Source organism: Podarcis erhardii, assembly GCF_964252035.2.
Source record: "Podarcis erhardii genome assembly, chromosome: 2".
NCBI lineage: Eukaryota > Metazoa > Chordata > Lepidosauria > Squamata > Lacertidae > Podarcis > Podarcis erhardii.
The window spans coordinates 54,182,504-54,196,198 of record NC_138498.1 but is presented as its reverse complement, the minus strand read 5'-3'; the positions used below and the strand labels follow the sequence as shown (position 1 = coordinate 54,196,198).

The window sequence follows — 13,695 nt, the reverse complement described above, 5'->3', positions numbered from 1 at the left end:
ATACACAACCCGTAACAGTGGGAGACTAATTCATTCCATAGAAATGCCAATGTTGTGTTGATATCTATTTGGATATCTGGTGGGCTTCTATTATAAGTTAATGTTTAACTTTTGATGCAGTAACTGATGGTCATTGTATCCATAAAGTGAACTGATGGTTGTTTTTGCTATTATTCATATTATTAATATATTATTTCTTTTTCTTTTTATTGTCTATAATTTCTTTTCTTTGTTAAATTTGCAAATAAAAATGTTGTTGTTGTTGTTGTTGTTGTTGTTGTTGTTGTTGTTAATAATAATAATAAAGGATTGCTATGTCTGATCCTATGTGGTCTGGGAGCCTTGCTCTTGACTTCAGGATATGAGAAATGCTTCCATAATTATAGGCCATCTTGCTTTTTCATAATGATAGCTTTCAGGAGCTACTCCTCTACTTCTAATGTCTTGCAGAAGTGTCAACCTACCCGTGTCAATTCATCAATTATGTTCTGTTGTTCTATAACCTGAAGCTTCAAAAATTCAGTCTCTTGCTCTTCATTAGCTTGATCCAAGTCATTGAGAGATTTTAATTTCTTCAGAGGAGGATGTGATGTCATTTTTTCTTTCTGTGTAGCAAACAAAACAAAAGCAACCCCTGACTATTAAAAACAAGTAATTTCTTTTAAATTTCTTTTAAGCAACATTTTCTGCTTCAGCAGCATTTTCTGCCAGATGTCTACAATCTGACATCCAAATTGACATGGCTATTTTTAGTATTTTGTTTTGTTTTGTTGCCTCCCGCCTTAAGTGTGAAATCATTATGGATGTCAGGGAGTTAGGCTGCAGTTTTTCCACTTTGTGTATTTCTAGACATAAATAGTTTCTAAAAAAAGAAGATGTGTTCTCTTGCTATGGTCTCGAGGGTATGGCAGATACACTCCCTTATTTAGAAAACTGAACAAAACCTTGCTAGAGCTGAAAGTCCTGCACTATAGTATGAATGTTAGATTCTGTGATTTGGGCATTGGTCTTTATGACCATGTATCTGATGAATTGGACTGTAGTCCATGAAAAGCTTATGCCAGAATAAACTTCTTAGTCTGTGAAATGCAAGAAGACTCTTTATTGTTTAGGCATGCAGGTTGCTGTGTTCAGTTTGTATGCACCAGGATGTTCAATTTGGGTGTGTCAAATGTCACAATGTCATAGCTACAACCGGACAAAGGTCAGCATGAAATTGACTGGGTTTTAGCTATTGATAATTTCCCTGTTTCAAGTTTCTGAAATCTTCACACTCAATTTTGAAGAAGGAAAAGCCTTCATCAACTAACGAGATCAAGTGTCAGCTTTGCCTTTTGCAGTTAAATCCCAGAAATTCATTGCAAAGAAAACTTATGGGCGAAAACTTGCCAATATTACTATGCACAAGTAGAAAAAAAAATGTTCTGAACACTCAGTACAAACCATTTCTAAATTCTCCTTAGCGATTGCTTTGAGCTTCTCCTCCATGCGCTGCAACGACTGCATGAGTTCATCATTTCTCTTGGAGAGGCACTTATTTCTTTCCAGAAGAGGTTTGCATTGTTTTTCAGCTTCCCGAACACGTTTCAACTGCAACAACAATAATAACTCATAAGAGAAACCCCTTTCTTAATTTCTTCATTTAGTTTCTCATTGCTGGTGTCTACTGTGCAAGGGAGTCTCTAGTACAATTTAGAAAATGAATGATAACATGGTAATTTTAACTTTCATTAAAGCTGAAGGCAGAGGGTTTTTTTGTGGGGGGTGGGAGATTAGAGCACTAAAGGTGCTTTGAAAGAGGATGGGGAACCTCTGGTCCTCCAGATGTTGTTGGACACTAACTCCCATCAGTCCCTAGCCAGCATGGCCAATAGGGATGATGGGAGTTGGAGTCCAACAACATCTGCCGGGAACTGAATTGGCTGCCACTAGACTAAATCTTGGAGGAGAGATCTTCCCCACATCTTTAGGGAACGTGCTTGTGTTTGCCCTCTGTCTTTCCTACTCATGTGGTGCTTATTCCTTCCATCTAAAAGTGATGAGGAGCCATGTAAATCATCCATTTGGTTTATGCTGTAACCCGCCCTTTGACCCTGGAATGAAGGGTGGCGTAGAAATTTAATAAACAAAATAATAAGTCATGGACCCTTTTAAGTCCTTTTGTTCTTTGTGATATAGCTGTCAAGCACCCCCGCTGAAAAAACTGCTAAAAGCACCCACCAGTTCATTCCGCTCATCCACCAGCAGTGTGTTCCTGTCCTCGAGTTTCCGTATGGTAGCATTGAGCTCTGCCATCCTCTTCTGGTTTCTGCGTAGGTCCTGCAAAGGAAATGTTTAAATCATTTAATACAACAGCTGCATATAGGCAAACTGCTGTCAGTGCAGTGCCCAAGGCCAGACAAGTTATTTTGGCATCTGAGGAAGAAAATCCCACAGGCACCTTTCCCCTGAACCCCACGTGGCAAATGAAATAAATAACAACTTGCTACCTTTTCATGACACCAAAGTTCAGCTGCCTGAGGCGACCACCTTAGTCTGTCTAATGCTACTGGACCTGGTAAGTCTATTCTACTGCATACCCATGGTTTAGGTTGGGCAACTGTAATGTGCTCTATGTGGGGCTGCCTTTGATGGTTGCTCAGAAACTGAGCTGATCCGAAATGCCAGGTTCTGTACATTTGCTGGATAAATGGACTGCAAGAGCTGCTTGGTTACCAGCTGGACTGTGTAGGGAAGTTTGGATTTGATATCCCGCTTTATCACTACCTGAAGGAGTCTCAAAGCGGCTAACATTCTCCTTTCCCTTCTTCCCCCACAACAAACACTCTGTGAGGTGAGTGGGGCTGAGAGACTTCAGAGAAGTGTGACTAGCCCAAGGTTCTTTGGCAGAAATGATGGATCCCAAGGTAAGGTTACCAGATCTCCCCGTTTCCCAGGGACAGTCCCCAGATTTACATATCAGTCCCCTGACAAAATCCACCTATTTGGTAGGAAGTTGAAAAGTGTCCCTGGATTCACTGAAAAAAAATCTGGTAACCTTAACCCAAAGAAGACAAAACATAACCCCCACCCCCCCGAAACCATGTCTCTCACCCTCTGGGATTCAATTCATTTATGATTTCACATAAAATAAAGCATTCAAACAATGAAATAATTGTTGCATAGTATGCATGGGTCTCTCCTGAATCAGCCATGAATGCAATGGGCATAGGTAGGCCACTATCTCTCAGCTTCGACACCCCCACTTTACAGAACTGTTGAACAGATTATTTTAAATTTGAACACTTCCACATACTACAAAAATGCTAAGCTTTAACTTCCATAACCATTTTTGCAAATTGTGCTAAATTGAGTGTATTGAAGTGCAGTCTTACGCCAGCCACAAGAGGGCACATTTCATGCACCACAAATTGATGCTTCCTCGTGGAAATGATGCAATAAGTGGGCAAAGTGCATCCAGTCAAAGCCCAAACGTTCCCCTTTCTTACAGGACTGCTGCAGTGTTCAGAGCCATCTCCTGCTCTGCCTGGGATCTCTCTTTTGGGACTGCTCATGTTACATTCGGCCTCCTTTACTAAGAAGAGCTGTTCGTCCAAAGCCTCCTTCTGCAGTTGAAGCTTCTGAACATATCCAGTCAGGGTCTCCAGCTCTTTCTCCAAGGAGAAGATGGTTCTGTCTTTTGCTTTGATCTCATCCATCTGAATTAAGACATGGGAGGACAGTGTTATTCCACAAGCCAGAACAGTGAGCCAATGTACTTTCTACACATTCATGAAGGCAGTTTACAGAATACAGAAGCTCAACTTGTTTACATTCAAATAGGCCTTTCAATCTATGAACAGAAACTTTTCAGTCAATTGTTTTACTCTCTCCACCCCCTACTGTTATGGCCGGCAACTTTTTATGGTCAAGGAATGATTATACAGCTGTACAGCAGGCATAAATCCAAAAGGCAAAGAATCTCTATATCTGTGTCTGGATGTTTTGAAAAGATACACCTGTCAGATTTTTGACTGTTATGTCCTGGCATGTGAAACAGCCAAAGGAAAAATAGATTGCAACTCTTCACAAGCCAAGGCTGAAAACAGGACGTTGAAAAGGGACATATAGATTCTACAGAGCTAAGAAAATATTTTATTTGGTGGGCACACAACATTTTGTTATGTAGCAGCTATGTGGTGGAACCAGTGCCGGATTTACGTATAAGCTAAACAAGCTATAGGTTAGGGCCCCACTCTCTTGCCCCCCCCAAATGTAAAGGAACTTTTTTAAAGTTACAGTGGTGCCCCGCAAGACGAATGCCTCACAAGACGGATAACTCGCTAGACAAAAGAGTTTTCTGTTTTGGAGGTGCTTTGCAAAACGAATTTCCTATGGGCTTGCTTCGCAAGACGAAAGTCTTGCGAGTTCCTGCGGTTTTTTTCCCTCCCCCCTTTTTCTAAGCCGCTAAGCCACTTATCCGCTTATCCACTAAAAGCCGCTAAACCGCTAATAGCGCTAATCTGCTAAGCCGTCAATGGGCTTGCTTCGCAAGACGAAAAAACCGCTAGACGAAGAGACTCGCGGAACGGATTATTTTCGTCTTGCGAGGCACCACTGTAGAGCTTAATAATTATTTCACTATTAATATATTTCTTCTTAATTGTATTTCAGTTCAACAATTACTTTGATAAACTACATATTTTGTTATGTGCAAATGGCTTTAGATACTTATTAGGTCTATAAATTACCATATAGCATATATTCAACACAAAAAAGAGCGACAATTTGTTGTTGACAAAGGGCAGCTGGACATATAAAGGGCCCCATTACCTTCAGTAGCTTAGGGCCTCATCAAACCTAAATCCGGCCCTGGGTGGAACTACCCTAAACTGAATTATTTTGGCCTTGTGATTTTTTCTTCTTTATTTCTTTCTGTATCTGAGCTCAATCCACATTCTGATACTTTCCCAAAATGAGACAACTTGCAATGTTTAATTGTGATGGACAGATTAGCATGTCCCCAAAAGCCAGCTCAAACTGCCCTATTTACCATGTGATTGTCAGGTGAAAAGCATGCTGAGTCAGTATGGGGTGATAAATATGGGCTGGTTCAAAGAGCCTACATCTAAAGTTTTCCAGGTGGAAAGGTCCACGGAGGCAGCTGTATAGTGGAAGTAGTGTCTGACCCAATCTGACCACATTGGGAGGTGGTGCTTCCCAGTAGCCAGTCATAAAGGTTATTACTGCACCTACACCAATCACTACTAGGAAGCAACACCAATCAGGGTTGTTGCACATGATCTTATGCTACTTTCTGAGAGGTTTTGCACTGAGGGTTTTAGAGCATCTAAACCAGGCCTGCAGTTAGGATCGAGAAGTTTTCACTCAATTTGTATTGGCTGGCACTACTCTGTGGAAAGGTTGTTGTGTCCTTTAGATATTCTTCTGTAGGGAGTTCTTGTATGGTGGGGAGACTGCTTAAATGACCTTATAAAGTAGATATTTCCTACAAAATCAAGAAAGGGTGTATTTGCTGTGCCAAATCTGTAATAAACATATGATTGGTTCTTTTAAGCATTCTCACAGCCATGTGCAAACTACTCGCGAGCAAGCAGCTGTCACAGGGCAGGGAAGAACACCTAGAGGGCACCTGTAAGATCTTTTAATGTGAGGTGTACCCCATTCACTCTATCCATTTAAAATTGTGTGCTAAAGGCATACCTTTGACTTGGACATAGCACGTTTTGCTAACTTCTACATATGTTACTCTGGAGGATGTCGGCTAATTAGAGCAGATCTACACCATACCTTTAAAGCACACCCAACACACATTTAATGCACATGACTTTCCCAAAAGAATCTTGGGAACTGTAGTTTAACCATGCTGGGAATTGTAGGGTTTTTGCACGGGGGTGGGGGGTGGGGACGACGACTGCAGCTTCTAGGATTCTTTGGGGAGATTCATGTACTTAAAATGTGTGTTGGATGTGGTTTAAATGCATGGCATAGACCTGCCCACAGTTTTATGGCAAAGGCTCTGTGTCTTTAATATAAGCTTGATATCCAGAAGTTGGTCAGCTCTTTTGCCTGTATGGGGATGCAGTCACAGGGAAACCTTATTTTCTGCATGCAACTCTATAAAAATGAAGCAGCTGTCCATAAAAAATGTCAGTACAGTGGTACCTCGGGTTAAGTACTTACCGGTAATTGGTTCCAGAGGTCCGTTCTTTACCTGAAACTGTTCTTAACCTGAAGCACCACTTTAGCCTATGGGGCCTCCTGCTGCCGCCGCGCCGCCGGAGCACAATTTCTGTTCTCATCCTGAAGCAAAGTTCTTAACTATTTCTGGGTTAGCGGAGTCTGTAACCTGAAGCGTATGTAACCTGAAGCGTATGTAACCCGAGGTACCACTGTAGTCCTAACTGCAGTACTGGTTGTTGAACTATACGTAAAACGTTTAGCTTCTGCAGTCAATAAGATCAGCAGATGCTGAGCATCTTTTCATTTTGCAAAGTCATACAAATGTTTGCTTATGTAAGATGAGTATAGAACAATTTTAGAACAAGAAGGTGACTCAGATTATTGTCTGGCTAGCATTTATCAACTAAAGTCAATTTCCCCAGCTAAGTGTGGGACTGTATACTGTACTGCAAAACAACACAGTGCTATCTGGTAAACTTAAACAAAACAAAAAAGCCACAAACAAATGATAGACACTCAACACTCAGATCTCCCATTCTTCTCTGCAATGTCATGTTCAATTTACTCTGTGTCATCATCATCATCACCACCATCATTTATTATTTATACTCCACGCATCTGGCTGGGTTTCCCTAGCCACTCTGGGCGGCTCCCAACAGAATACTAAAAACACGATAAAAAATCAAACATTGAAAACTTCCCTAAACAGGGCTGCTTTCAGATGTCTTCTAAAAGTCAGATACTGTAGTTGTTTATTTCCTTAACATCTGGTGGGCGGGCGTTCCACAGGGCGGGTGCCACTACCAAGAAGGCCTGGTCATTACAATGTGAAGTTATTGGACTATAATTCCCATCCTCCCTGACCATCAGCCATGGGAGTTGATATCGAGCAACATCTGGAAGGCGTCATGTTGGCTACTTTTGGTATTAGCTTTTCCCCAGCAGTGAAACTGTTAACCAGAATTTAGACCATGATGTTGGAAGTTGTAGTGCAAAATACCAGGGAGAAACCACACTGAGGAAGACTGATTTTTGACTGAGACCTCTCAATGTGAGACTTGAAAATGTCAAGATTTGGTATGAACTAGATAACAGAAATAAGAATAATAAATGCTCAGCGGAAGAAAATGATTAATTTGGGGTGTCTATGTGCAAGCATTCACACAAAATAGACTCTGGAGAATTCTCCACACATAACTCAAAGCCACTTCCAGAGCCTGCAATATCTTGTGATTGCAGAATCCTTAACAGGAGTTGCTTTCCTAAAAGCAAAGCAAAGTCTGTGAGGCAGGGTCTGATCTTGTTTACATAGCTGCCAGTCTGGTGAAATGTGCTTTTAAGCCAATATGCATGACACAAGGGTCTGGCTTTGTATGTGGCTCCCAAAAAGTTTGTATTCTGGGCTAGTCATCCAGACAAATTCAGTGCTGTGGACTGAATCCAAGACTCCCTCTCTGTATACACTCAGCAGTGTTTGTACACACACACACAGAGAGAGAGAGAGAGAGGGAGAGAGAGAGAGAGAGAGAGAGAGAGAGAGAGAGAGAGAGATTGGCTTTGTTATTTCTCTCTAGACTTCTGCTTGCCACTAGATGTCTTCCTGCTTTACTGAATATATATATGATTTTGAAAGGTATACTCGTGTTCCTTTATATGTATTGTTCTGTGTAGGACTCTGTGCACACTTTACAAGACTAGCAGTGAGAAGCGAGTTGATCCTCTTTAGGTTTGGAGGCCAGAGGAAGAGGAAAATACTTTATTAAACAGCAACAATCAATTAAAGGCACATCTGAAGTTGATCCTTTACCTTCCATGCTTTTACACAGTTTTCAACATTTGTTTGTAGCAATTGTTTCCTATTTGCTGCTGCTATGGAGTCTATTATTATTATTATTATTATTATTATTATTATTATTATTATTATTATTATTTGAAGGGATTTCCCCCAGTGATTAATTAATCTAATCAGGGATCACATACTGAATTTGGTGACGTATCCAGTCAAATTTGTTATATGATGACATCACTGAGGACAGAAAGCATCCCTGTTGTCCACCTGGTTGTGTCACACTGTACTATCAGTTCCACTGCTCACTGGCAGAGTATTTTTGCTACAGTCCAACTCTAATCATGGGTGCCTCCTTTATGCATGCATGTTGCATCAGAATATCAGTTCAAATGCACATCTCAGTTAAGTGTTGCAGTGTGAATGTCACATGCGACAGAAGGTGTCATTTGCCTGCCATGAACACCTTCACTGGGATTCACATCTCCTCTTTAACCCCCAACCTGCTATCCTATTGAGTAAAGGGTTAGACCCTTTCACAAAGCGGTGCAAAAGAAACTCCCAATGACATATAAAGGAATAATGCATTCACCAAGGGTGGAAATGTACACGAAACACTTCACCCCCATTTCACCTCAGCCCTAGAACATTGTGCTCCTTGGGATCGCAGGAGTGGCAAGCTGTGCCCCTACCTGTGGGCAAACGAATACAATTGCAAACCGAGTTCCTGTGCTTCCATTTCAAACAGCAGGCTGGTGTGCCTACTTTCATGGGTAAATCTACTTCACTGTTTGTCTGCTGACCTTTGCAAGCAGGCAAAGACAATTATAGGAACAATGTGAAAATGAGGGTTACATCAAGAGAAAGAGAAAGAGAAAGAGAAAGAGAGAAAGAGAAAGAGAAAGAGAAAGAGAAAGAGAAAGAGAGATTATGCACAGTGGCACAATTTGGCTTGTTTGCTGAAAACTGGCAGGGAACCATGTGCAGGTCTATATGGATGGCACCTAATGACATCTTTTAAATCAGGGGTAAGGAACAATCTTCCAGGGGCCACCTGCCAGTTGTAAGTGACGAGGACACAGGGAAAAGTGGATAGGACGAAGCATTGCACTTTTAACTTTGTACGGAAGTCTATATTCCAGCCATGCAAAAGCCAGCGTTTTCTGTACACACAGCCCACTCCATCCTCCATACAGGCAAGCAAGTGGCTTTATTACAGTTCAAGGACACAACCCAGCAAGGCAAAAATCACCCAAAGAGAGCATGGAGGAGGGCTATGGCCTGGGGAGAAGGGGCGAGTGTCTGCCGGGCTAGCTAGAGACGTGAACAGTCTTCGTATCATGGGATGGATATTTCCTACCCCTGCTTTAAATGTATTCCCCCCCCCACAAGAAATGGATTTTCAAAGCAAAAAAGTCATACAGACTTTCCTATAAGAAGAGATGGCTTGCCTAGGGGAGGGTTACATGGAATACATCGCCATTTGTACAGTTTTGGCTTATTCCCCCCACCCCACCCCACCCTAGGGGCTGTGCTGAAAGAAATGGCTGTGGGCCTCCACCCCAAGTTCACAGAAATATTTTTTTTCTTGGCAGCTGCGTACCCGTGCACACAATCGCACGGAGTCAAAGAGGGCTGCTTGCATGCGTTGTTCACATGCCCTGATAACAATGAGGGAGACTAACTACTATTATGTAAGTTATGCTCACTGATTTTATATGTCAGTCTCGATAACACTCAGAAGGAGGATGCAATGTTCCCACAGTGAATTTGATCCATGTGGTGTGCGTGGGGGAGAGGATGGGGGCATCTTAAGCTACACTGCCCTGTTTCGGCAGCCAATTCATTCCTGCCCCTGTAACCTTTCTTTTGTCATTGCAGGCACCACATAAGTGTTGTGACAACTGCACAAAACCAGTACAGTGGTACCTTGGTTCTCAAATGCCTTGGTACTCAAACAACTTGGAACCCAAACACTGCAAGCCCGGAAGTAAGAGTTCGTTTTGCGAACTTTTTTGGGAAGGCGAATGTGCTCCATTTTGAGTGTTGCCACGCTTCCGTTTTGAGTGTTACACTTCCGATTTGAGTGCCACACTTCAATTTTGAGTGTTAGGCTGAGGTCTGTCAGTTTTTGCTATTTATTTTGCGTTTTTGTTTTTGCGGCTCTTTTTGTTTTGTTTTTTTGTGATTGTGTGGAACCCAGTTCAGCTACTGACTGATTGATTGTGTGACTGCACTACATTGTTTATTGCTTTCATTTTATGGATCAATCGTCTCATTAGATAGTAAAATTCATGTTAAATTGCTGTTTTATGGGTTGTTTTTAAAAGTCTGGGACGGATTAATCCATTTTTGCATTACTTTCTATAGGAAAGCGTGCCTTGGTTTTGGAACACATTGGTTTGGGAACAGACTTCCGGAATGAATTGTTTGAGAACCAAGATACCACTCTATGTACTTCTGAGCCCTGTTAAGCGGCTTCCCATCCAGATAAGGTTACTAACCAGTCTGCGGATATCCCTCTCGCTCTCCCATTTGATCTTTGAGATTGCTTCCTGGTGGGATTGGTGCTCACTCCGAAGATCCCCCGCTTTGATCTTATCCGCCTGGATCATGTTGTTCAGGGCTTCGTCCACCTGCTTTTTGGCAGACTTGAGTTCGGTAATTTCCTGCAAAAGCTTAAGGCGCTCAGAGTCAAATTGTTTCCTGGCCTCTTCGCGAGCCTCAATGGTCAGTGCTGTCCGTACTTTGTCGCTGCTCCCTTCCCGCAACGCGTACAGGGCTGACTTGAGCCTCTGGATTTCACTGTCTCTGATTTTCATTGTCCGAGCCATTTCTTGCTCGTGCTGCTTGATGAGATTCTCCCGCACGGCCTGCAGCTCCTTCATCTTCTCCTCGTGGAGCTTCGCTTTCAGTTCAGTGATCTGCACTGTCTGCTTGCGCTGCTCCAGCTCCCGGATCCGCTTCGTTTCTTGGGTTTTCTCCCTTTCGAGTCTGCTTACCTACGGGAAGACAAGAAAGCAAGGGAGAGAGAAAAATAGATGTAATGAAACAATTAATAATGATGACAATGACTATCCATTACATTTGTCGCTACATAAAATGTTTCAAAGCAGATGGCAATTATAAAAAAAGTATACCAACGCAGAAGTTTAAAGCAACAGCAAAAGAATTAAACAACCTTCCTTAGTACAAATACTCCTCCTGCAATTTGATAAAAAGGCTGAATCCTAGCCTTCCTTACTAAAAGGGTGAACACAGCAGTAGGCTGAAGTATGATCATACCATATGATCATAGCTAAAAATCTAATGCTGGGGTAAACAGATCTGTCTTTGCTTGTGGTCTAAAAGTTGATAATGGTGATATAAGTCTTAAAAATGTTCAGAGAATTTGCAGTTGTCACACAATTTCAAATGGCTTCTTTTTCTTCCAAGAGTGAGACCAAAAGCTTGTTTACTAATGTAGCTAAAGTCCTGAGCAGCAAGTTTCCAACCAAACCTTAACGGAAGTGCGAACCCTGAGTCCCAAGCAATTCACACCTGAGTTAATCTGATCTCCACCTTTGGGGAATTGCACACTGATTCAGATGCTCGGCTTCCATTCATTCTGAATTATAGAGATAAATTTCTAAGACTTTTTGTTATGGTTGCTGTTGCTATCAGAATTCTAGGGTTGGAAGGGACCCCAAGGGTCAACTAGTCCAAACCCCCGCAATTCGGGAAATCTAACACATTTCCCTTGTATGTGTTCCAATACACCGTATTTCAGGCTTAAAAAACTAGCTTATGAGGGTGAAGATACAGAGGGAGAGAACAAGGATATGGTGTGCTCTACCTGCAAGCAAATTTGCAAAGCTATCTGGGAGTTGTAATTCATCCAAAATACATATTTTGTTATGTGCAAATGGCTTTAGATACCTATTAGATTCATAAAAAACAGTGACAATTTGTTGTTGACAAAAGACAGCTGGACATAGAAAGGGCCCCATTACTTTCAGTAGCCTAGGGCCTCATCAAACCTAAATCCGGCCCTGAATATCAGTCTTACTCTGAATATGCAGCTTATTCTGAAAAGGAAAGTATGGCATTTGAGCCAAGGTGATGATTAAACCTTTGCTCCTCTGTGTCTCAATTTCACAAAATACTATCTAAGGGTAAGCAAGGGAAGATTCTGCTCGTGTCAGGCCTGACTTCAGAAAGCAAATCTAAAGATTGTAACTTCACAAAAGATGGCTTACATTACACAGGTTATTTCTGAAGAATATCCCCCCGCTCTGCACTATCCTCTGACACTTGAACATGAGCTCTCTTAATTTTTTCCTTTATTTCCCCCCCAAAACCAGGTCGGGGAACAGTGGGATGGCGGCGCTGCGTCTCCCCGCTGTCCCCTGAGCTTGTGGGGCTGGCCGATGTCTGTCCGGCGCGCGGGGCGCTCTGCTTCAGGGCGCCCCACCCACCAGGCGGCAGGCTGCTATCCGCAGGGTGGGGAGCCCTGCGGGGAACTCTTGCAGGGCTCCCCACGCTGCAGATGTCTGTCCAGCGTGCGGGGCGCTCTGCTTCAGGGCGCCCCGCCTGCCGGGCGGCAGGCTGCGGACACCTGCGCGAAGCACCGGGCGGCCTCCAAAGGGCGCCCCGTGCTCCGCGCTGCCGGCTGCCGCCCGCAAGCCATGCGCACACGGGGGGAGCTTCCTGGAGCCTGGAGAGCAAGAGGTGTCGGTGCGCACCGACGCCTCTCGCTCTCCAGGCTTCAGCGAAAGCCTGCATTCGCCCCATAGGACGCACACACATTTCCCCTTCATTTTTGGAGGGGAAAAAGTGCGTCCTATACGGCGAAAAATACGGTAGTTTTGTTTTTTCTATCTATGATTTAAAAGATGCATAAATCAAGCTGAAGAGATCATTTACAAAATTTGCTGTAAATATATATATGCCAGTCAGCATTCCTGCATATAGATACAGTATAGCCAGTCAGCAATCCTACAAAAGAATAAAAATAGCAGGAAACAAACAGCAAGACAACAACACAGAAGAGGGTAAAAATCAGAACTCACAAGTTCTTGAAAATAGTGTAAAATTTAGCAATCTTTAAAAGACTGTGTAAATAAAAAACGATTTGCCTGGTTCTAAAACAATAGCAAGGTAAGGGCCAGGTGACTCTCACCTGGGATGGCATTCCTCATGCATGACATTGCCACCAAACAGCCGGTCTCCAATGGCGCTTTTCTACCATTGCAAATAGAAGGCAAGAGGATGAGAGATTTTAAGCCTTCCTTCACGGTCTCAATATGGCTCACCCTCACCTTATGCACCAGCTCAGTGTCGGATTCACGTATAAGCTAAACAAGCTATAGCTTAGGGCCCCCCCCCCAAAAAATTAAAGGAAAAAAACACCTGGATGTACATTTCCAAAATATAAGATAAAAAACAAATAAAATAAAGCCTACATATAGCAACATTGTTTTAGGCTACTATGATGTAAGTAATGGGCCCCACCTGCTAGCCTGCTCCCTAAAATATCACTGGTTTGCTCATTTCTATATATAGGGTGCCTACATTCTGCATGTGCAAATGGCTTTAGATACCTATTAGGTCCATAAATTGCCATATAAAGGTAAAGGTAAAGGGACACCTGACCATTAGGTCCACTTGTGGCCGACTCTGGGGTTGCGGTGCTCATCTCACTTTATTGGCTGAGGGAGCTGGCGTACAGCTTCCGGGTCATGTGG

At 42.7% G+C, this 13,695-nt stretch overlaps 1 protein-coding gene across 6 annotated transcripts in view; it reads right to left on the bottom strand.

Annotated features, from left to right (window-relative positions):
* JAKMIP2 (janus kinase and microtubule interacting protein 2) overlaps positions 1 to 13,695 on the bottom strand; it is an 84,541-nt gene that overhangs the window by 16,728 nt on the left and 54,118 nt on the right. For 4 of the 6 annotated variants that reach the window (XM_081852054.1, XM_081852053.1, XM_081852055.1 and 1 more), the window contains 5 exons: positions 10,474 to 10,971; positions 3,489 to 3,698; positions 2,221 to 2,319; positions 1,444 to 1,590; positions 465 to 605 (listed from right to left, as the gene is read on the bottom strand). In XM_081852054.1, coding sequence (XP_081708180.1) covers positions 465 to 605; positions 1,444 to 1,590; positions 2,221 to 2,319; positions 3,489 to 3,698; positions 10,474 to 10,971 — 1,095 coding nt within the window. Of the gene's footprint in view, positions 1 to 464; positions 606 to 1,443; positions 1,591 to 2,220; positions 2,320 to 3,488; positions 3,699 to 10,473; positions 10,972 to 11,804; positions 11,862 to 11,961; positions 11,982 to 13,695 lie in introns of those variants that run through there. The other 2 variants (XM_081852058.1, XM_081852056.1) reach the window with 2 other exon arrangements.